Source organism: Nothobranchius furzeri, chromosome 3, assembly GCF_043380555.1.
Source record: "Nothobranchius furzeri strain GRZ-AD chromosome 3, NfurGRZ-RIMD1, whole genome shotgun sequence".
NCBI lineage: Eukaryota > Metazoa > Chordata > Actinopteri > Cyprinodontiformes > Nothobranchiidae > Nothobranchius > Nothobranchius furzeri.
This window is the reverse complement of record NC_091743.1, coordinates 84,928,999-84,952,744: the sequence shown is the minus strand read 5'-3', so window position 1 is coordinate 84,952,744 and position 23,746 is coordinate 84,928,999. Positions and strand designations below refer to the sequence as shown.

The 23,746-nt window shown below is 45.1% G+C and overlaps 1 protein-coding gene and 1 long non-coding RNA gene across 7 annotated transcripts in view; one reads left to right on the top strand and one right to left on the bottom strand.

The window, feature by feature from the left end:
- The first annotated feature begins 235 nt into the window (after positions 1-235).
- Positions 236-23,746, top strand: part of zeb2b (zinc finger E-box binding homeobox 2b) — a 95,123-nt gene continuing 71,612 nt past the window's right edge. For 4 of the 6 annotated variants that reach the window (XM_015958054.3, XM_070549658.1, XM_070549659.1 and 1 more), the window contains exons 1-2: positions 10,211-10,361; positions 11,180-11,372. In XM_015958054.3, coding sequence (XP_015813540.3) covers positions 11,300-11,372 — 73 coding nt within the window. In that variant the 5' untranslated portion in view covers positions 10,211-10,361; positions 11,180-11,299. Of the gene's footprint in view, positions 254-9,206; positions 9,433-10,210; positions 10,362-11,179; positions 11,373-23,746 lie in introns of those variants that run through there. The other 2 variants (XM_070549657.1, XM_070549656.1) reach the window with 2 other exon arrangements.
- LOC129154616 (uncharacterized) lies at positions 4,769-10,133 on the bottom strand. The gene is made up of 3 exons (XR_011520163.1): positions 9,779-10,133; positions 8,976-9,094; positions 4,769-8,891 (listed from the first exon to the last, which is right to left on the bottom strand). It is a non-coding gene; the product is annotated as an uncharacterized lncRNA (long non-coding RNA).

Here is a 23,746-nt window from a genome sequence, read left to right as displayed (position 1 = left end):
AGCATCTTCTGCTTCTTGTCCAGGATTTGATTCCCAGACCTCCCTCTCCCCGGTGACCTCTTCCAGCTCGTCAGGAGGGATTCCTAGTCATTCCCAGGCCCTTTTCCAGGAAGTTATAGGTCTGCCCCGAGGCCTCTTCCCTGTGGGAAATGTATGAAACACCTCTCATGGAAGGCATCCGGATTTCCTCAAATGGCTCCTTTTTGATGTGGAGGAGCATCGACGCTGAGAGCATCTCTACCCAACCGTAGGGGTGAGTCCAGCTTCTTCAGCCTTGAGCCACATTAACTCACCACTAGAGACCAAGTCAGCTTCTTCACCACAGCAGACTGGGATTGTGTCCACATCACTGCCGCAATCCACACACCAGTCCTCCACACCAGTCTACCATCGCTAGACACTAAAATCACCAATATTTGCTTTTTTTATCAAACAATTGGTGCTAAAACAAAGGCTGGTAATTAAAACAATTACTTAAAAGGCTTTAAACACGTAGGTAGGGCTAATAATATATACATATTTATTAATGGTACTTAGTGCATTATTTTTAGCATTAATTAACAAAGAATCCCTTTACTAACATTTTTGATATTGTTAACTATTAAGCCATACATCTCCATGGTTTTTGGGAAGACAGCAACAGGTGAATTAAACTAAAAAAAAATCTAAAATACATTTTTAAATAGCTGAAATGTATTTTTGTCAAATGTTTATGTTTCTCAAATTTGTAGTAAAGTGTTTTGGATACATATCGTTTTTTAATTGAAAAGAATAAATGAGCAGGGCAATGCATCGCCACAGGCATGGACGTAATTTTTTTTTTGGGGGGGGGGGGGACATGCCCCCCACACTTTTTCCAAAGTCAGGTTTTGACCCATGCACTTTTTACCATCCAAAAAAAAGTATTACGCTATATTAAATTGACACTGGTTGAGCTCTAGGACCAAGCGGAAAACAACTGTTTGTGTTGAAGCCTGTTTCCCATTAGATCATACTGTAAAGATCCCCCCCCCCCCCCCCCACACACACACACACACACTTCTAAAGTGAAAATTACGTCCATGGCCACAGGCTAAAATCCCCCAGAGTTACCAAAAGGACCAATTACATAATTACATGTGCCACCCCAAAAGGTTCTTTGGCCCTGACTGGCCACCCTTTTCTAAAACTTCTGGGGGCGCCCCTGTTTACATAATATTAACATACATAATAAGCAGTTGTTAATACTTTATTAAATAGTTTATCATTGCCTAATAATTCACTAAGCAGCATTAATAAAGGGACCCTAATTGCAAAGTGTTACCCATTTTTAACGCACACGCCGCACTTAAACAAAAATTCAAAAATAACAAAGTAAAAGTCATTGGGACAAATAAAATACAACTAACCAGATCATTTAAAATAAATGAAAACCTTAAAAATTCAACTTATTGGGACAAACAGATTTAATTAAAGGAATGAAAAAATTGCCTATTTTTTTTATTAAATATGTAAAAATAAGTTACATAAATAAACCAGAATAAATAATTATTTTAACATCAAAAGTACGTAATAAAAAATCATTTTTAATATAGTAATTTTACAGAATAAAACACTACTTAACAGGTTTTCAGGTTTTACATTATGACTTGTTTTTCCCAGACTTGAAGTAAACACGTGCTTCCGTAACGGCGTGTCAGAGGTTTTGTGGACATATCCGACTGAGTGGCTCAAGGTTTGTGCAGATCCATGTCAGATCTTTTAATTCTATGTCTATGTCCTGGGAGGATGTAACCTCACATGCAGAGGCAGATATTAAGAGCACGCAGATATGCAAATGTCTGTTGAGATTAGAGCTATAACAATTATTCAAATGTTTGATTAATTATTCATCAGAGACACCGTCAATTATTCATTTCAGTGAGCGATAAGGCTCCTTTTTTCATCTTGGAGTAAAAAGTTTTCTTGGGGGATCTATCAGCACCCCAATCAGAAGCATTTTATTTGTGGAGTACAGTAAATGTGCAGGACTTGTTTTGGTGGCACTTGTGACGGGCTCTGGCTCTTTGTGTCTGCTTTGGATCTATTGTTCAATAGAAGAACTGACCAGTTTGATTAAAGATCTATGAAATCACACCAAGGCTCAGATCACTTACTGTTTTTTGTTGCTTTAAAAAAACCACCATGACCCTGTTCTGTCTCTGGCTTTCGTCGGATGTCAGCAATCTCTTTATTTCATGAACTTAAATCAAGGTTTAAAAAAAAAGGTCAAATATGTTACCAGAACAGTGAAAAAGAATAGGTTTGGTCAACATGGACTCTTCCGTTTTCTATTTTACAGAAAAATGGTGTTTGAGTTCAGTTAACCTGAAAAGTTAAATCAGCCCAAAATCTGGAATTCTTAAGCTTGGTTTATGCTTGACGCGTCCGTGAGGTTCGCGCAGCAAAATTGCGTCATTTTAACAACCACGCCCCTCCACCGCGCCTCCGCACGGCCCAAACTTTCCGCACCGTGCACCTACAAAATTTTCTAACCACGCGGACGGTCGGACGCGGAAAAACATGGCGGACTGGCAAGAACTACGGCAGAAGTTCGTAAATACAGACATTTGTATGATTCCGCTCTCAGATCACCGTGATCAACATGTTGTTAATAATTCTTGGAGAGAAATAGCTCGCACTGTCGGAAAAGACGAGGACGCTGTTAAAAATGCTGGAATAACATGTTGTAAACAGTAATTTTTACTTCTTCTATGGTGTAGTGTTGGGTGCATGCCGTAGAGCTCCATGCTGCCCCCTACAGTTTGGGAGAATATTGGCTCACCGCAGAGACAAGCCGCATGAAACATAAACGCTGCAAGTTGTGAAGCGCGTTCCATCCACGAGCCGCATCACCAAGCGGAAAGTAAATGCGTCAAGCATAAACCAAGCTTTAGTGACCATTGAACCATTGGACATTAGAAATTGATCCTGTTGTCCAGTGGTTAAATGGATACGGTCACTGTGGTGAATGGCCTGCATTCATAAAGTGCCTTCTAGGGTTCTACAACCCCCAAGGTGCTTTACAACTAACCAGTCATTCGCCCACTCACTCACACATTCACACGCTGATGGTGATGAGCTACAATGACACGGACAAGGTGCCACCGGTGCCTCAGACCACCACTAGCAGGCAAGGCGGGTGTCTTGCAGAAGGACACAACGACTGTGACAGATGGTGGGATGCAAACCTATAACCCTCTAGTTACGGGGCGGGCACTTATCTCCTCTGCCACCGTAGCCCCAAATAACTAATAACTGCATTAACAATAGATTGGTAGGTCGGTCAGCAGGCACTTTATTTTAATTGCATAGAAATATGACTAGCGTGTTGTGCAACAACCTTTAACGCCGTCAAATTCTGGGACAATTGGACATGTGAATGAGACGTGGTTTGCCTCATGGGCGGGACATTGGAACGCTAATTAAGAGGTTTCTGCCACTCTAAATACCCATTTACTGTATTATGAGATAACGACTTCAAATTGTATTAGGGTCTCACTATATTCACATGGACCTCTTAGAATGAAACTGGGTCAATGGACAGCCAGGATCCTTGGTCCCATTTTAGTACAGTTGTCTCAAACCACATGCAAATGCTTCAAAACGATAGTCGGAATCATAGAATAGGCTTGAGGCCAATTTGGTGCTTCAAATTCTTGATAGCCAAGCAACAGTGTACCGCCCAATGGCATGCATGCACTCGCTCCTTCTAGGATACTGCTACTACGACAATGGAATACCAAGAATGTGCTTTAGATATTTTGGGCTCTCTGGGAATCATCATAGACCTTTGAATCTATGACTATGTTATGTGCATTTCTATCTTTTTATGTTTATTCATCTAAATCTTTGGTTGGTTAATTTCCAAACCACAAAACGACTTCTGGGGATCATCTCAAGACTCTAATTGTAGAGTTTCGTGACCCAACGTAGTGGTCCAGAGTTAGGGTTAGGGTTGGACCCCTTACATTTAAACAACATAGGTATTGTTTAATGCAGTTGTATTGGGTAATGTGGCCTTTATTAACATCTATTCAATGTTAATACATTTTAGTTTGCAGGTCTGTTTCTTATTTATCTTAGAAGATTCTGTCCCTCCTGTGATGAACACAAATATGTGGCTGTAAACACTTTTACACATACTTTTTGAATTTATATTAATAGCAAGGGATTATTGTGAGAACCCAGCTCAATCACCGAACATTAAAGGTTCATCATTGGGCTTTGAAATGGGAGAATAAATGCCCCACTTTGATCACGTCAAGAAAATGATGAGCCAAAATAATAAAAACAAATGGGAACAGTGCTAAAAATAAATGTAAGACATCTGGTGCTGAAAGGGAAAAGTTAGGGTTTGATTCAGTTGTTTTTAGAGACTAAATGTGACCTGATAAAACTCTAGCTGAGCACACTATACATTTGTTGTTCACTTCTTCGAGTGTCTCAGTTGGATAAGTGGTCATTTGTTGCAGCCTCGGCTCAGTTTTCAGCTAACAAGAGCAACATAAAAATCAATAGTTTTTTGGTGTAATCATTTGTCTCCACGTTCTCCTTCTCCTGGCGAGCTTTCTGGTCCAACTGAGAAAGATCAAAATCGCCAAGAGAGGAGAGGAGCTGTTCTTTCCACTCTCTCTTGCTCGTGGCGAATGTAAACCAGACTCGTTTTGCATGTCTGAGGAGTTCTTGCAGATCACACGCTCCAGCCTTCGCCTCTCAGTCTTTAATTGTCCGTCAATCTCTGGAGGTCTTTGTGTGTGTGTGTGTGTGTGTGTGTGTGTGTGTGTGTGTGTGTGTGTGTGTGTGTGTGTGTGTGTGTGTGTGTGTGTGTGTGTGTGTGTGTGTGTGTGTGTGTGTGTGTGTGTGTGTGTGTGTGTGTTGTGGCTATCACAGAGCTGAGCCCCATCGAGGGATGTTTAGGTTTGATGTCGTAGAGCTGGAGGAGTTACAAACAAGCACACAGGCGAGATGCGATCTGAGATACTTCTGTCATAGACTCCGAACCTCTGAATGACAAATGTTACTTTAATTAAAAAAACGAGGCAAAAACTCGCTTTTAGGGCTAAAACACAAGCTGTTTGTTGAGGGTTTAACACTCGAGAGGCTGAGCTCCAGCCGCCTGACAGCTGCTTTGAATTGGAGGAGCACATTTGCGAAATGTCCATCCCCTTTTTGTTCTGTACCCACTTTGTGGTCAAACCAACTTTAGTTGGGTGTCTAGATGAAGTCATGATAATTGTATTTACACCAACTCTCTCCGCTAACGGCGTGTTGTGAAAACTTTGTCAATCCTCATAACTTTTTGTCCGCATTTCAAATAATGAGATGTAAATATTACATATCGAATGGCCGAAACCGCTCTTAGTGGTGCTCCGACTGCTCAACGGGTGATTTTTTTATTTGAGCATTGACCAAAAATATCTGATTTTCTGCTCCAGTTAAGAGCGTCGTCTTTTTACACGTAACATTTTTGTTCAAATGCGGTTGTCTAGTAGCTTAAAGCTTTTAAGCCAATGTCTCACTTGGCTGCAACTGTTGGTGAAACGCCATGAACAGAATTTGGGAGGAAAAGTTCTTGAATTTCCTTTCAGAGTTCGTGGGTTTTGTCTTGTTGAAAATCTGCTAGAAATGAAAGAACTTTGCAGGTATTTTTTACCAAATAGCAAATAATTTTAGGATTGTTCAAAAGCAAATGGTAAATAACTTCTGATAAAATTTGTTTCCACCTGACTGTGTGTTTTTCTTTTCATTAAAGTACTCTACGTGATGTGATTCAGTCTTTATTGTGCATATGTGGTGTACAACAGGGATGAGTCCTCGGTCCTGTTTTTTTGTGTTTTGGTCTTGTATGTGGTTCGTGCCAACGTGCCAAAATCCAACCTGTTCAGAGTGAACATTTTTAAATGTTTTGCAAATATTTGCTGATGACTCAAGTCTTGTGAAACCTAACATCTCCTGAAACATTCATTATGGTTATCTTGAAGATTGTTTGAAAACGGTTCTTAAGTTCCAGGGCCATGTTGTCCAAGTGCTGGAATTCTGCATTTTTTGGAATTCAAGAGGATGTTTGATACCATTATTGGTTTAGTTTCAAAAAAGCAAAGTGTGACACAAATTTGGAGGAGACTGAGACCAAACTGACATACAATTATGACACTTTGCAACTAAAAAGAGACATTTTCTTTGTGATTGTTCTTGTGCTCGGTGTAATCCAAACAGACATATTAAACGTGTTGCAAAGGTAACACACAAACCAAATCAGGGTTCAAATTACCTTATCATCTCACAAATCTGCTACCATCCAGTTACACACAAGCTTTACAGCTTAGGGCTCCAGAAACAGAAAATGCTTAAAAGGCCTTTTGCCATTTTCGGAGAATTTCTTTGAGTTGTGTTCCTTTGGAGCATGATAAAGGTCATGATTGACTGTAAAATATTATTAAAATAAATTTAATAGTATTAATGCCATACTAATATAAGATATGAATGTTAATGTTTTATTCATACATTTCCATTTTGCAACAACGTTTTAGGTAAAATTCAAACTTATCAAGCAAGTCAAGTCATGCAAAACTCATCAAGAAGCTAGTTTTTTTTTTCTTTTCTTTGTAATTTTGTCTAAACTTAATGTTTTGGATTCTGGTTGTAATCGTGGATGCAGGTGTAATTTACAAATGCTAAACTTGCGATAATTCACCTGCAGACCGTGTGCTGCTAAATACAGAAGCTCTCTGCATGACCTCCAGCTTATGCAGCATTTAAGGTGAGGAAGCTGCACAAAAATAAAAAGTTTTAAAGGTAAAGAAACGTTTCACATTTTGTTTAAACTTCTTGTTCTATTATTATCTCCTTCTAATTCAGCACAATAAATAACATTTCTATTATTTTATTCATCCTTTTTTCTTATTTGGATGTCATGAATATTGAATCAAGTTATAAAACAGAATAAATACAAGTGTTTGAGTGAGTTTAGCAGCTTTATTTTCATCTTAATGATTTTGTTCCATCTCTAATAACCAAACACGCCTGCATCATCTTACTAGCTGTTAGAGATTCTGTGTTTAACAGACGATTCACCTGGAATTCCTCTGGGTGTGTGTCGAAAACTCATTTTCCTCCCCGATTAGACGCAGACTCATTTTGTTTCTTGGAGAAGTGACAGATGAGTTTGTGCCAACAATCAGAGAATTAACTGCTGGCACACATATTTAAGTTTTTATGGCAGCATGCAGCTGAATGCGTTGGTCCTGCTTCAGTCCGCCTCTTTGACCTGATTGTTGTTGGTTCTATGTGATGCTGAGCAGATTAAATCTGACCCACAGACAGGATGCATGTGTCTTTCATGCCACTCGTGATGATCTCTTTATAAATCCTGCATGTTGGGCTCAAATCAGTATTCTGCTGTGCGATGTGGGTTTCACTCCTACATTATTTTTGTTTGTTTTTCTTACATTTACTCACCTGCTGCTGCACACCCGAGACTCCAGACACCATTTTTAGACGTATTTTCGATAATATTTTATGTTTTCTGCATCTGCAACACACAATCTGTCACTCAACCCTCCTGCTTCCAGGCCTCTGAAGCCACGGATCATGCGGTGGTGAATATTCCTTGTATTGTAACAGGATTTGGGTGGAAGCTGCCGAGCAGAACTGGGCATCGATTCATCACTGGATGCTTCACCACGTCATGTGACTCTCCCTCACAGATCTAAATTAGGCCAATAATCAGGGACGCCTGGCGGCTGAGCTGCTGAATGCACATCATGTACATGCGACAGTGCCCGCGTCCCGAGGCGTGTTCTGCACCGGCATCCTCCTTCTCTTCTGCCGCCGTCACTTCCCAGGATGACGGCAGCAAAAACAAACCAGAGAGGAAGAAACCAAGCTTCAGATCTGGTCCAGGCGTCACCTCTGACCTCCTCACACCTGAACTTTAGCTTTCTCTATTTCACTTTATCACACCTTGTGAATATAAATCATAAACATTAGTTAGGAATAATTAGCAGTTTCAAAATAAAATAAAATTATTTTTAAGTTACAATTTTCCTTGGATTTTTTATTCTTTTTTGGGGATAAAGGGTTGAACTGGATCACATGAGGAGCTTCAGGAGGGTAACGCTGCATGTTTAAGCATTTTCATTCTTCCCACAAGCCTCAAGAGCATCCGGATCAGAACAACACAAGTCACGATTCCACACATGGATGCTCCGATTGCTGTGAAACATTCCTGCAGCGTCTCTGCGTCATTCTTCAATGATTACATGGTTTATTTTTGCACACTGGAGGAAAAAAAATGTCTGGACACAAATAAAATTCAAGTTTTAAACTAAAATAAAACAGAGTAGCACATTTGATGTCAAATATATTTTTATTTAAAGAAGAAAAAATACATTTGGTAAAAAAAAATCTAATTTTACAATGAAACCAAAAGATTATGTTGTCGTTTTAACATGGTTGGTTTTACATCTAGAATTAAACAGCGCGCGCACACACACGCACGCACCCCCAAACACACCTAACATAAAGCTATATATTCATTAAGGTCCCCCTATAGGTCTCATACTGACTAATCCGTTTTCACGGTGGATGTGCAACCCGTGGAGAAGAGAGGGGGTGCTGCTCTACGTTGTGTGTGCGAGTGTGCGCGCGTGCACGGAAGAGGCACTACAGTTCAAATGTGAGACAAAAAGAGAAATGTGGACGTACGCACGCGCTCGATGACACTAAATTACAATAATTCACACACAGGTCTGAACACACGCATCTTCCTCCTCCTCCATGTTTAAAAGCATGACTTGACAACAGAAATTCAAATAAAACGAAACTTACCCCAAAACTTTTATTCTGAAAGGTCCTTCAGCCTTCCCCCTCTAAAAATAAATGAAAGAAAAAAGTTTCAAACACGGAGATTTCATTCTAAATCAATATAAACGTTTAATTCCAACAATACTTGCAGGTTGTGTCGCCAGTTTACGCGCCTCCTGATTGGCTCTTTGTAAGTGGGGGAAGGGGAGGGGGGCATCAACCGGTTCAGCCTCTTGATTGATGATTTAATTAGCCATAGAGAGGCGGACTGCAGGAGGACAGGACACCAAATAATACTTTATTTACATAACCAATCAGGGCGCAGCAAAGGTGGAGCTTCCTCCCTCAGTCTGTGTGTGTGTGTGTGTGTGTGTGTGTGTGTGTGTGTGTGTGTGTGTGTGTGTGTGTGTGTGTTCATCGCTGATGAAATAGGAAATATTCCTTTAATTTTCCTGCTGTCACTGTTTTTTCCCTGTGTTGATTTTCCTAAGAAGTGGACAGTTGTTTTGCTTTATTTCATTTTATTTTTTTAGCAAATGTGTTTTTATATCGTTTCACAAAACTGGGATTTGATTAGGAATCACCTGATGCGCAGGTGCGTCACAGGTAAGGAATCGGCTGTTAAAATGGGAAATTTACACTCAAATCTCCACGCAAATTCGAAATATACCCATAATAACCCACATAATTAGAAGAAATTAGTTTTAAAAGAGCATGTTTAGGTAATTTGTGTTCAAACGAAGCAGAATGTATAATTCTGACTTGTTTTGTTTTTAAGTTTAAAGCGAAAGCGACTCTTTAGACACGCTTCCGGCAGCTAAACACCTCCAAATCTGCTGCTGTTAATTAATAAATAAACTCCAAATAAAACCCGTTTCATCTCAAACCAAACTCTCTCTCCGAACATAAAGCCCATCAAAACAGTATGAAATTTATATAAAATGATCCTTACATGATCGCAGCCGGCACGTGATGAAGTTTTCTCCCCTTCTGTCCGTGCGCGCTCACACGAGAAAGACGCAAACCCTCAGAAACAGAGACGAGAGTGAGGGCAAAGGAAAGCAGAGGAACGGCGAGGGGGGAGAGAGGGAGTGAGAGGAAGGAAGGGGAAAAAAACCTTCAACCCAGAAGATGCTCACGTTTGACTCTCCTCAATTATCCCCTCCCGTGAAGATAGGTGGCGTGCGTTTCAGGGGGCTTCTCCTTCCTCTGCGCGCCGCGGCGGAGAAAAGGAGGTGGAAAGAAAAAAATGTCATTAGAAGAGGCGTAACACGTCAGTCCCTACCCAGGTTTGTTTCCTGGAGTGGGTGTAAGACATCAGTTGTAAACCTGCCCTAGCAGGAATAGCGGTCCCTCCCTCCTCCCAACTATTTCCTAGGCTTTTATTTCTAAGGCTTTATTATCACCGGTGGAACAGGATCCGCTCACCGACGCGCTCCGGTATCATCACCCCTCGCGACTCCCATCCGCAAGACTCTTCATTTGCGTCCTCTCTTTTTTTTTTTTTTTTTTTTTTTTTTTTTAGAAAACAGCAGGTATGTTGCTTGATTTTTTTTAACAAAAAAATGCATTCTTCCACGCGAATTGTTGGATTTTAAACTTCCGTGCGTGAAAACTTGGAGCGCAACTTTCCGTTACCTGCGCAGGTGGAGAGAGGTGTCACCTTGTTCGAAATTATTTTGTACTTTTTTATTCCTTTAACCATCAGAAATCGAAGCGTCCTGCTCGGTTCTGAAGGGAGTCCCGTTCTGGACGCTCGAGCCGCTTCCCGTCCGCGCTCTTCCTCCTCAGCTTCTATCAGTCCTCAAAGAAAAGACAGAAAACAAAAATCTCTGTATTTTTTTGTTTCTGATCCATTTAAAACATTTTCTCACAGTCCTGGCTGCTTTGGAGAATTTACCCCCCATCTAGGAGAGTTTTGGACGCAGTTTATTAATGCAGACGCGCGTTTATTGGACTTTAAATCAGGGCGAACTTATTCTGCGTTTATTTTGAGCTCGTTTCATTTCAAGCTGCAGACCCGAGTCACAGAACCTGACACACGATTGATCTGGTGACCTGTTTGGTGCCACAAGCAGAACTAAAAGCGCAAAAACAAGAAAGAAATTGGATTTATTTTGGCAAATTTACTGCGTAAAAAGTTGTATTCTGTTTTTTTATTCTTGAAATAATCTGTTTGTGTTTGTATTCCCGTTTAACGCTTAAACGAGACGCACGCGGATGTGTGTGTTTGATACTTTAACCCGCATCCCTTTTTCTTTTCCTCCTTTTTAATGAACCCGTCCCGTTTTCCCTGCCGCGTCCTGCGCAGCTCCGCTCTAACGCTCCCGTGTCTTTCTGTGTTTCCCGTCAGATATCAAGCTGAAATCAAGGAATCGAGTCCTCCATGCGAGCTGCCATCTGATCCCCCCTCTCTCCAACACACACGCACCCACACACACACACACACACACACACAAACACACACTTATCAATGAGGCAGGAGATCATGGCGGATGGCCCCAGGTGTAAGCGGCGAAAACAAGCCAATCCGAGGCGGAAAAACGGTAAGAAAATAACGGGGCAGCTGTTGGTGGTGGTGGTGGTGAGGGTGAGGGTGTGTGTGCGTGATTGGAAGCCGGGTTTGGAGGCTTGTGCTGCGGATCAGAGCTGTGTGAGAGTCCGGTGGCCGGTGCCGTGCGCTTCAGCAGAGAGAACCGGGACCGGCGGAGATGTGCGCCTTTTTATTCTGGATCTTATTTAATAGAAATCTTTCTCATCAAAGGAGTTTGCTTTGGTATTTTGTGGTTGTGAGAAAGTTGCGTTAGACTATCCGTGTGTGTGTGCGTATGCGTGCGTGCGTGTGTGCGCGTGTGCGTGTGTGTGTGTGAGAGAGAGAGACAAGTCCTGATTTATAACTTTAATTCAGAGTCGAAGCGTTTTGTCTGATTAAAATCGGGATTTTTGTTGCTTTTCCGGATTAATTTCCAGGATTTTGTTCTTGGTTTAGTTTCTCTCCATTCTTCCTCCTTTTGTAAATTACAAACAAGAAGTTTGTTGTGTTGGGTTAAGGGTAGGGGTAGGGGTAGGGGTAGGGGTAGGGCTGGAGACATAATCAGAGGAACTGCTGCTGCAGGTCTGCAGTGACATTCCCTGGTCCCGTTATTCCCTCATCCTCCATTCCCTCTCTCTCCCTCTTTATGTGTTTTATTTGCTTTAACACCCCCTCCCCCCCACCACCACCTCACAAGTTATTTATCTAGATCAGATTTCATTTATTGATTGCATGAAATCAATAGCAGACAAGCTTTTCTCTTTTACTTTTCTCAGCATTTCCGGAGTATTTATTATTAAATAGAATAATAAAACACGTTCAGAGAGGTGGCAGCCTATTCGGCCACCTGTTTCTAAAGGGGGGGGGGGGGGGGTAGTGAGAGGTAGAGTTAAATGATAAAATAATGTTAGCAAAGCAAATATCATTTTCACACTCTTGACGCTGATGAGGAGTATTTTTATCTCCTGCAGAACCAGAATTAAAGATTTTGTTTTTTTACATCCCCCCCCCCCCACCCCCCCACCCCTTTGGGAATGCAGAAGCTTGGCCACTCTCTCTCCCTCTCCCTCTCTCTCCCCCTCCTCACCCCTGTCTGTCCTCTTCCTGCCTGGCTCGGTGGAAGGATGGGGCGAGATGCGTGCGACGGCCGGCTGACGGTTTCACAAAACTGCTCAGATTTCTTAGACAAAATGTGAAAAAAGCTGCAAAAAAATCTGTTTTTATTTAAAATCACACAAGACAATGTCACCGTTTCCTCCCAGTTAAAGAAAAAAAGTCAGCTTTGTTTTAAAAACGAGCAGAGTGAAAAGTGTTGTGACAAGTTGGCGACTGTTTGGCCTCTGAGGGCGAGCTTTACTCGCGCCGTCGTGTCCTATTTACCCGCAGTTCCTTCGGATTCACCCAGAATCTAAAACGGAGATTTTCTCTCCCCAAAAACCAGAAGAAGAATAGAATTTCCTGGTGTGAAACTTGAGCTCAGCAGCGTGAAGCGTTTGAGAGTTTGGCCCCCGCCAGGTGTTGCTTGTCACATCCAGCTGTGAGCGTCCGACAGAAACACACACACCTGTTTCACACACACATCAGCTCCTGTTGATTTACATCAAACTGCAGAAGATTATTTGTCCTTTTCCTCACATGCAAACGCCGCCGATTACATAATCTGAAGCAGCAGAAGGAGGACGTCTCTGCAGCAGTTTGAGACATTAAATGTGTGTACAAAAATTGTCCATCTCTATTATATCGTTGTGTCGCACCAAAAGGAAAAATAAAGAAAAGGGGTTGAGGCAAGGTGCTCTCCTCCCCGTCCACCCTCCTCCTCCTTCTCCCAGATTTTCCTTTCTCAAGGTATTTTTTTTGTCCTCATCCCCGAGCGTGATGGGGGAGTTAGGGGGAGAAAAGGAATCACGGAGGAGGAGGAGGGCAGCTTTTCACGGGGCGCTTGCGGACAATTGATTGTCAGCGGTAATGCGTTTCATTTACATGTTTATACCGTCAATAGTGGCAGGGGGTTGTCCGCCGCGCCATTCTCTGCTGCCATTCCCATTCGGGGGTTTCACCTCGCCTTCCTCGTGGCTTTTTTTAAATATAAATCATTCCCGTGTAAGCTGGGAAAAGTGCCCCGCTTCTCATTTTGATTGTCAGAAATGGAACGATGTGCGTAAAAAGTTTGTGTTTGAGAGCGGAAAGCTGGCGTGTTGCTGGTGACTTTCGCCGTTAGAGTGTCACAGCAGACCACGGCGTTCGGCTCTGGTGCAAAAAGAAGCAAACGGAGATTTTTGTGTTTGCGTGTCGTGTCCTCGACCATCCAACAAACCCTCTAGTATGAGCTTTCCGCCAGGAATTATACCAGGAATGTTTGGCTGCAGCATTTGCACACACACACACACACACACACACACACACACACACACACACACACACACACACACACACACACACACACACACGCACGCACACATGCATGCACACACACTGCTTTTTCACACTTTGATAAGAGAGATAAAAGCAAATAGCATGGCTTGTGGCACACACACACACACACACACACACACACACACACACACACACACACTCAGTGATAGTAACTAATGATCATCTGGACAGAAAACTTTCATCCATCCCTCCATTTTCTCAAAAAACAACCTTTTTGAGACCTTATTTCCTGCATGTCTTGTTTTATTATCACTATTATTATTATTATTATTATTATTATTATTAGTGGTAGTAGTAGTATGATGATGATGATGATGATGGTGATTCCTCCCTCGACCGCCCTGCTTGTGTGAAGATATTCCTGTGCCTGGCGGCCACAGAACACACACTCGCTGAGGCACCGCGAGCCCGGACCCCTGACACTGCGGGTCTCTGGAATGCCTTAGGTACGATTTCACTTTCGCTCACATCAATGCTGACCTGAATGCCTTTCATATCTGATCCGCCGTGTCTCTCCTGGTAAACATCCCCCGGGGGGAGAACAAAGAAAGGAGCTCTTCTTCTTCTCCTTCTCCTTCTTAATCACAATTCAGCCCCTCTCGCCGCCAGCAGCACAGCTACACATTTGCATTCAGCATCAGAAAAAAGGCCCGAGATGAAAGGGGGGGGGGGGGGGGGGGTAGAAAGAAGAAGGCATGGATAGAGGGAGAGAAGAAGAAGAAGAAGAAGAAGAAGAAAATGGAGGTGGGTGGGTGCTGGAGAGACATAACTGGGGTGTTTGTGGTTGTTTGTTGGCCGTCCCCTGGTTACGAGCCGTTTATAGCCTCCCTGCTCTGCTCTGGCAGGGACCTCCTGACCGGCAGATAGTGTTACGGGATGCCCACACTATTCGTGGACTCGCGCTCTTCAGACGAAGAAGAGCTGAAACGTGTTTAAAAACCCCGCGAGCAGATAGGCATCAGGAGCAGGTGTCATCTCCGTGAAAGCTCCCACATTTGGACCCCGATTGTCCGATCGGGATCCTCATTGAGATATCTTCATCATCTGCATTCCCAGGCGGGATGTATGCAAATCTTGAGCAAAGATGTGTGTGTGTGTGTGTGTGTGTGTGTGTGTGTAGGGGTGGGGTGGGGGGTGGGGGGCATCATGTGATATGGATTCTTTCTTCTCTTTCTGTTTCTCACCCAGAACTTTTTTCTTTCTTCTCTTTTTTGAGGGATTATCGGTACACCTTCCCTCCCTCCTCCTCCTCGGCCAAGCTGCGCGGGATTTAGGCAGATTTACTTCAGCAAACACCTTTGGACACCGAGGGAGGGAGGGGGGGTAGGGGTCTGTTTGCAAAAAGGGGCCTTTTGTTCGGAGGGGTTCGGGATAAAGCCTTGCCAGGCAGCTGTGATATTAACCCGTGCTGCTATCGGAGGGGGTTAACTCTTAATAATAATAATAATAAGAAGAAGAAGAAGAAGAACCTGCCTGAGCGTTTTTACGTTCTCGTAAGGATGCACCGGTTTGTAGAAGTCACGCTGCAACTTGCCAAGGAAGGATGGGAGTAGCGGCCGGGATCGGTGGCCTGACTAACGCCGAAGCATGAATCAGACGCCGGCGCGCCAACATCGACTTCCCTTTATGTTTAAACCGCAATAATGAGGCGTTGCCCAAAACGACGTGGCGACACGGGCCCTCCTAATCTTCTACATTCTGTTTGTGTTTGTCGTGCAGGGGCGTGAAAGTCATGGGCTCTGTTTTTCTCATGGGGGGGGGGGGGGGTCTTCACCTCCGTTCTGTACAGTTGCAGTTTTCATGCCTTCTTGCTTGTTTCTCTTTGACAAGAAAAGGAAAGGAAGGAAGAAAGAAAGAAAGCAAACACAGAAATTGAAACTTCACTGGTCCGGGAAATAATTGCATGCATGTGGACTTTTCATTTTACGTGTGTACACTCCTAAGCCGGAATGTTTTATGCATTGCGTAGGAGGAGGATGCTTTTTCAGAAAAAAAAAAAGGAAAAGAAAAATCATGCCTCATTTGAGTCCTTCTCAAGTGAAAATGCAAAGTCTTTATTTGGCCCATCCGCTCCGTCTCCCGTCCTGCTGTTTGCACTTATTCAGTTGCGGCGCCGCACGTCTCGCCTGTGATTTTCGACGTTTTTCCTGCAAGTCGACTTTTTCCCATTTGCGAGGGAGTCTGGGCGCGACAAGCGACAGGTTGCTGAGCAGGTGTAAACTAACGTTCAGATTTCATAATTAAATGATGACAACGGTAAAGTGGGGGGGGGGGGGGGGGGGCAGGAGAAAAACAACTTTACAAACACCTTTTCGTTCCAAATGACGTGCACGCCTTTGTCTGGAAGAGGAGTTCAGAAGGCAGCTGTTCTACAAAATACATGATTATTTCTGCCTCTTAGAGTGTGCCGACTCTCTCTCTCTGGCATTTTTAGGGGTTTATTTTTTATCTGCTGTGCGTTTTTTCTGCAAAATCAATCAAAATAGAGAAGAAATCCACCTTTTAACGGGAAGTAGTGCGTCTTTATGGAGCAACAAAGGATTAAATGGAGATTAAATGAAAAGAACAAACACACCACAGCTGGTCTGGTGTGTGTGTGTGTGTGTGTGTGTGTGTGTGTGTGTGTGTGTGCGTGCGTGCGTGCGTGCGTGCGTGCGTGTGTGTGTGTGCGTGTTGATGAGCTCCACCATGTTTCTGAGGAAACAGAGAAAAGAAGGCAGTCACCTCAGTTGGCCATTAAAATAATTTTTCCATTTTCTCCGTCTCAGTGCAGCAGCTGCTTCGGAGATGACACCTTTGTGCAAACAAGTGTTGAAAGCAGCCTTCGGTTTTTCTGCTCTGATGTCAGAGCAAAAAGACACACACACACACACACACACACATACATATTTAGGCAAATGCGCACGCGCCCTTTGATGTATGTCTGATTGTCGGGTGGAAGAGCTCTCCTGGCAAGGTCAGGGCCGCGTGGAACAATCAATAACGGATCGGCAGATTAAGGCTCGGTGACATCTGGAAATCTAGGCCTTCTCTCATGTCCGACTACCTTTAATTCCACATAATAGAACATGCTATTTGATCAGCGTTCACTTTCCTGCTGCGCTTCATTATTCAGAAGGTGTCCCGCTTCTCCACCACCTTTCTTTTTCTGTAAATTTAACGAGGACTCGGCCGCTTGTGCTCCACTTTCCCGTCCTCGTACGTGGAAGTAAACGCAGACGTGTTATCTCCATTTAATTGCAGCCGATTGCCAAGCCAGATTCGGACAAAATTAGGTCATTTTTATTTATTTATTTATTTTTTGGGGGTGGTTGCACACACTTTGCTCACTTTCATCCAGACCCTGATCAAGCCCCTTCCTAACTGGGGGCTGCAGCTGGGGGGGGGGGGGGGGGGGGGTCAGCTTGTTATTTCAAACGCACGTTTAACCTTTTGGCGAGAGTGAGTCAAGGAGAGCTGCAACATCTTCCCCTTTAAATGTCATCGGCGTGGAAGTCGGAGGACATGTGTAACCGGGCGGACCGCGGCGAGGAGTGGCAGAGGTGGACTCACGTGTTAATGGGTTCTGACTGGAGAAGGGACCCCTCTACCATCGCTGTCAGACACGAACGTCAAACAAACACCTCCTCAGGTAGCGGGGGATAATCACACCGACAGGCCTGTCCTCAGCCTTTCCGATGCACTTCCTGGCTTTCAGGTCTGGCGTGTGTGTGTGCGTGCGTGCGTGCGTGCGTGTGTGTGTGTGTGTGTGTGTGTGTGTGTGTGTGTGTGTGTGTGTGTGTGTTTAGGTTGAGATGGTCAAGCAGCAGGGTTTTGGTTTGGATGACAGGATGTGATTGTTGCAGCTGTTTGCGCCGGATCGTCGGATGGAAGGGTATTTCCTGACCTAGAAAGGTTGGAGGAAACAGAAGACATGAGTTGAAACTTGTGACTCAGCCTGACACACAGCTCGCTCTCTGGTCAGGTCAAGGTTTTATGACTTGAGAGCCCAAGGATGTTATTTTAAATCACTTTAACCGTTCCCTTCTCTTCCGTACTCTCTCTTTCCAAAATGCGTCCACTAGCCACAGAAATGGAGTCCGTTTGTTGTTTGTCCAGCTTTCCTTCTGGTCATTGCTTCCTGAAACTTCTCCTCCTCCCGAGTCTGTTTCCCATCCATCCCTTCAACCAGCCAGTCAGTCATCTAACAAGTCAGCCCGCTCTAATTACTTCTCCCCCACCCAAGGGAAGCTACTTCCTTATCGCTCGGCTGTCTTGCTCCGGCATTCCTGAGATAAATTCCCCTCCACTTTGTTATTCTTACTACTTAGGGGTATTGGAATTAGCATGGCCATCAAAGCAGACCTTGTACTCTGCCGTTTTTTCTCACACCCCTCCTCGCGACGTTATCAGCGGTCGTACATTACAGCGGGGCACGGGACGAGGCGGTGGGCTGCAGAGGGCGGCGCGGAAAAGCGTCGGTCCCATCCAGGTAGCCGTCGACCGTCTCCAGCGGCTCCCGCCTAAACATCCGGCCGCCTTGGAAGGCAGCAATCACACTCTCCCTAATGTTATTACTTTTCATAATTAGTTACAGCAACACTCGCTGCGTAAAGGAGTATTCTTTAGTAATTAAGGTAATGAAATATTCATTCGTGCTACCTTTTCAGCAGTTGCACAAATGAGCCAGCCATGCTTAATGTCCGCCCTGCCTCTGATTTTATTATGATGGCAGACTGGCACATCTGCAATTAGCACTTGCACTGACAGTTAGGCAGTAAGCAGAGGGAGGTGAGGTGAAGCAGTGACGGGTGGGTGGACCCCCCCCCCCCCCCCCCCCGACTTCTCTCTTCCTCCCTCTGCTCTCCTTTTTTATTCCCCTCTCTTTTATTGTTACCTTTATCTCCCCCTTCCCAACTGTCTCCTCCCCGACGGAGAGGTTACCTTTTCCCAGCGGTGCAAAATCAACTTGACACAACTGTTCATCAGTCCCCCACCCACCCCCACCCCCCTTTCCTCCTCCCCCTGCCTCACCCCACGGTAGTTTGCATCAAATCAGGCCCAGTCAAGCTTCAAGAGAAAACTGGCAGTCCAGAACCAGACAGTAGAGGGGGGAGGGAGGGAGGGAGGCGAACTGAAGCAGAGCTTCATCCAAAACCATGAGGTCAACATTTGGTGAGGTTAAGTGCTGATCAGTCATTCTGAGTCAGCTCAGAGGAGAAGCCATTTTTATTAGAGGGGATAGTTTAGATCTCATGGCCTGCTGACGTTGTGAGGAGAGTGTTTTGCACCAGGTGGAGTTTTATCACCGGAGCTTCGGTTGGAGTTGAAACCGGTTGGTGGAGGTGCTTTTTAATGCGAAAGCAGTGATGCAGCTGTTCTGTTTGCAGACTTTTCCCAAGTTTTGTTCTTGTTGACATGATCCAGCTGGAGAAAACGGGTGAGGAAGCTCCGCCCCCTTTGGGGCTCTGCGTCTCACGTAGATTTTCCGGTAGAAACGTGATTCAGATTTCAAACAGGCCACATGAAGGTGGACTTTACGTGACTGAGCTGGTGTTTTGATGTCTTTGACGGTTTTCCACACCGTCCACGTTTGGTTGGAGGACTTTTTCGGGAGATTTTTACACAGAATGTTGACCCGGCAGACGACGACGTCACTCAAATGTTTGAATGTTTGCAAACAAACTCTTCTAACTCCAACCACCTTTTCACGATAAAGACACGCGATGCACGAAAATGTTTGTACGCGAGTCTCCTCCCACCTGCTGTGTGTTTCACCGCTGTTGGACCGATGGCGTCCTCTCAGATCGTTTCGGAGTTCAGAGAGTCCACGCCCAACAGCTGCTTGTCCGACACTGTTTAAATTCTGACTCTTATTAAGTTCACTGTCGGGCACTGATGGATCCAAGTGTGTGTGTGTGTGTGGTTACCATGGCGATCCTAATGAGCTACCGGCAGCAGCTTAAACATAGTTGTCTTCTATATCTAAGTGTTATCATTTCGTCTAAGATCGGCATCCAGTTGTTGCACCGGCACCTGAATCCTGCAGAAATGTTCTTTCTTTAAACGTTCCTGGTTTAAAAAGGACTAAACGTGGAACCTTACGCAGGAAGTATGACGCCTAACGACTGTCTTCGACCTTGAAAACGAATGTGGGTTTTAGACAGCAGGGGATGATTTCTTTCTTTCCGTCTCTGCCTACTTTTACCTCGTGGCCCTCAGAGGGAAACAGATAGGCACTTTGTGATGAAACTTTTAGTGAGTCTGGCTGCTCCAGTTCTGTCGCTGCTACATCATAAAGCTCAGCCCACTCGCAGCCCGAGCTCCCTGTCACAGCCACTGTAAAGATCACATAGAAGAGGTGACTTTTCCCTCCTGAGCGTCCAAAAGTGTGACCCCCTGCATCACTTGCATCCTCTAGACTCCCAGGCTTTTATTTGTCACTCTTCAACTCCCCTCCTTCCATCTTAATCTGTCCTCCCCACCCTTCCAGCCCCCGTCTCCAGCTCAGATGGGGCCGATGGCCGTTTCGACAGGGCAACACTGAGGTAAAACGGTGTGGCGGCAGAGTTTTGTTAAGCCGAGAACAAAGGCTCGGAGATGCCGGGCCAGGGCCATTGTCCCGCGCCCGTATGAGCCGAGGATTTAATGCTCTGTTTACCTCCAGCTAACGTTCAAAGAGGAGCTTCTTCCTTCTCAGATCCACCTCGGGGGCGATGGAATATAGATTAATAAAAATATGAGAGGTGTCAACGAGTTTGTGCCGCCGCGGAGAAGGATGCAGCTTTTTGGTTTTAAATCGGAGAAAGGGACAGGTGGAGACGAGTGGACGGAGCGTGTGTGTGTGTATGTGTGTGTGTGTGTGTGTGTGTGTGTGTGTGTGTGTGTGTGTGTGTGTGTGTGTGTGTGTGTGTGTGTGTGTGTGTCTGGACCGTTGGAGTCGTCCTGCATGCTCTTTGGGCAAACTGAAAGCAGTGCTCAGTGGGATTAGAGAGTGTTGCTGGGGGTGGCAGAGGGCGGAGGGCCGAGCACAAGAGGATTCTGGGAGTTGTTTTTCTGCCTCGTAGCGGGCTCTCTGCAGCCCGGTCCTCAGAGACGAGGGAAAGTCCCGATGAGTTTACTGCTTTTCGCGACTAAACTCTCCCGGATAAAGCTTCTAGGAAGAACTTTTGTGTTGTCGTTCGAAGGGAAAACGCTCCTCTCTTGTTGTGCTTGTTTTGTTTTACAGCTCCGACATGAAAGTAAAAGCAAAGTTTTAGGGAACAAGGAGCCGTAAACGGCGTGGAAAGCGCCTTCATTGAACGCAATGATATTTTCACGAGCGCATAAAGATTATGAGTCCATGCCGGTAGCACCCATCTGTGCTTTCATTTGTGACTGTGTGCTCAGTAGTTAAAGTTGAGGCTGAGCAAAGACAGTCGATGACTTTCATTTGGTTTAATAGTTGGTTAAGGTCAAAGGAGGCGGGGTGGGGTGGGGGGGTAACCAATCCCATCCTCCTCATCAACGTTCCTCACGACTGTTTGTTTTTGCAGGAATAAAAATCACTTCCTGCCAAATCCTGCGCCTGCTTCTCTGGCGATTAACCAGTTAACTAAATGAAACAATTTGTCAGAAAGCAGTTCATCCCCCCCCCCCCCCCCCCCCCCCACTTTCTTCCTGCAAAACAATTACAAAATTTCAGTAGATAAAAACTGAACGGCGCCAGTATTTATGCAATCAACATAACGAAGAAACAAAACAATTTAATGTGGAAAAATCATCATTCATCTGCATTATAATTGCTTCTCTTTCACATCTACGGGGATGGTTAATTAAAATTGTGATTAAATGCGCCTGCTCTGCCTAAGATGTCTTCCCCCTAAACAGGTGCTACAGAATTTAAAAGTAAAGAGAGAGAGCTAATTAGCATTGGAAATTGAGAAATTGCCTGCAAGAATCGGTGTTAATTTCACTCACTGATGAGGTAATTTATAAAAGGGGGGGGGGGGGGGGGGGGTCTGTGCAACACCCCCACCCCCTCCCACATCCCCGGTCTCACAGTGTGCAGGTGAAGCTGTTTGCAAAACATTGAGGCTACTTTGTACGCCGTCTGAGTTAGCATCGCTTTTTGGATGCTAACTAGCGCAAACACCCGAGATTGAATGGTGACATTGGGGGGGGGGGGGGGGACACGGAAGCTCTCCGACGAGAAAAAAGGGTAAAAGTGCTGTGGAAATCATCCCCACCCTCAGGTGCGAGCATGGACGTAATTTTTTTGGGGGGGACAGGGGGGGCATGTCCCCCCCACTTTTTCCAAAGTCAAGTTTTGACCCCTGCACACTGTAAAGATAACAATACCCCGACAGAAAACATCCGTTGACCTCCGTCCCGCTCTGAGTTTCCAGAAACTTTGAGCGCTCTCCTGTGATTACTAGTCAGTGTCCGTCACTGTGGTTCTCCGGGGAGCCGAGCTCTTCCGCGATCTCCTCGTTTATCGCCTTCGTCGTCAGGCGTCTCAGGAACGAGGTTAGAAAACCACTTCTGACTTTATAAAACATGAAAACCTCACCGGAGCTGAAAGTTTCCCCAGAACTCAGGAGTGAGAGGGGGCTGGACAGGTGGGGGTGGGCGGGGGTGAGCCAGCAGGCCGTAGATCATTAGGCTCCTGCAGCAGCGGAGCTGAAGCATCAGCCGGCGCCAGGTTAAAAGGGATGGGGAAAGAAGGGAAAAGCCAATTTGCTGAGACATACTCTGTCGACCTTTCATCATAACTGGGGCCTTTTTCTCTCAGATTAAGTCCAGTGAGCACAACTCAGCCGCCTGTCATCCCCCCACCCCCACCTCCTCTTCACTTTTTAACAATCGCCTCAAAGCTCTGGGAACTTTCTACAGCTGCTCGGTGACAAACGTGCCGCACACCTCTCCTCACCTGGGAGCGGGAGACGCTTCCCATCTCTAGAGCGTCCGCTTGAAGGAGTCGGGGTGAAACGCGCTGCTTGGGTGTGCTCTTGGAATTCCTCCAGCCACATCTCACAGCTCTTTCGTGATTATTTCATGACTTTTCTTCCCCTACGCCTCCTTCCCTTCCCTTTTCCTTCCTCTCCCTCCTCCGAGTCACTTCGCTGAACAGGTCAGGCAGTAAGTGACAAGGTATTTCGCCCGTTTTGTGAACCTTTGCCAGGCTGATTGTTCAGTGCAAGTGTAGTGTAACTGAGCCGCTTGTAGCTCGCCGGAGTGTGGAAAATAAGATCGAGGACTGACTTTTTCCCTCCTCTCCTCCCCTCCCCTCCCCTGGTTGGGGTTTTACAACAATGTGAGATAGTAACACAGATATCCAGCCGGCTCCTGAGCAGCAGCGTTGCTGTCGCTCTTCATACATTTCCGTTCCACCTGACAGCTCGCCGTATCGCTCCGACGTTTACGCTCGCACCACTTTGACCTGAAACCACTTGTATCTGCCTTTTATTACCTCCCCACGTTACCCGTGCCGACTCCTTCGCTGTTACCCAGGGATGTGGAGAAGAGCAGGTCGTTGGGGCTGCTTCTGCACGGCTGAGACAAATCCTCGTTCTGTTCTGGCTGTTTTATGGACTTTTACACGATGAGTGCACGCAGAGGAAATCCCTGCAGGCTCCAGTCAGCTCCTTAATGGAAAACTGTAGCAGGAATAGCTGTAATATTTTAGGAGTTTTCTTACAAATGTTGACACATTTCACAACCTCCCATCTATTCAAAGACAACAGAATATTTATCTGAGAGCAGATGAGGAAATCTCCTGTGTTTTAATGCCAACTCTCTGTTGTTTATGACTTGAGGCGCAGCAGAGAGAAGGTGTGTTCATCAAAGGAAAACGATCCGTGTAAACATCTCTGCTCGTGTGTTTTAAAGGCAGAGATGAGGACTTCTTCCCGATGGAAACTGAATTCGTCTTCGCGCGGCTTTGGTGAGGGTGGTGACGGGACGCTAGTGTTCGCGTCAAGGTGGTTTTATGGA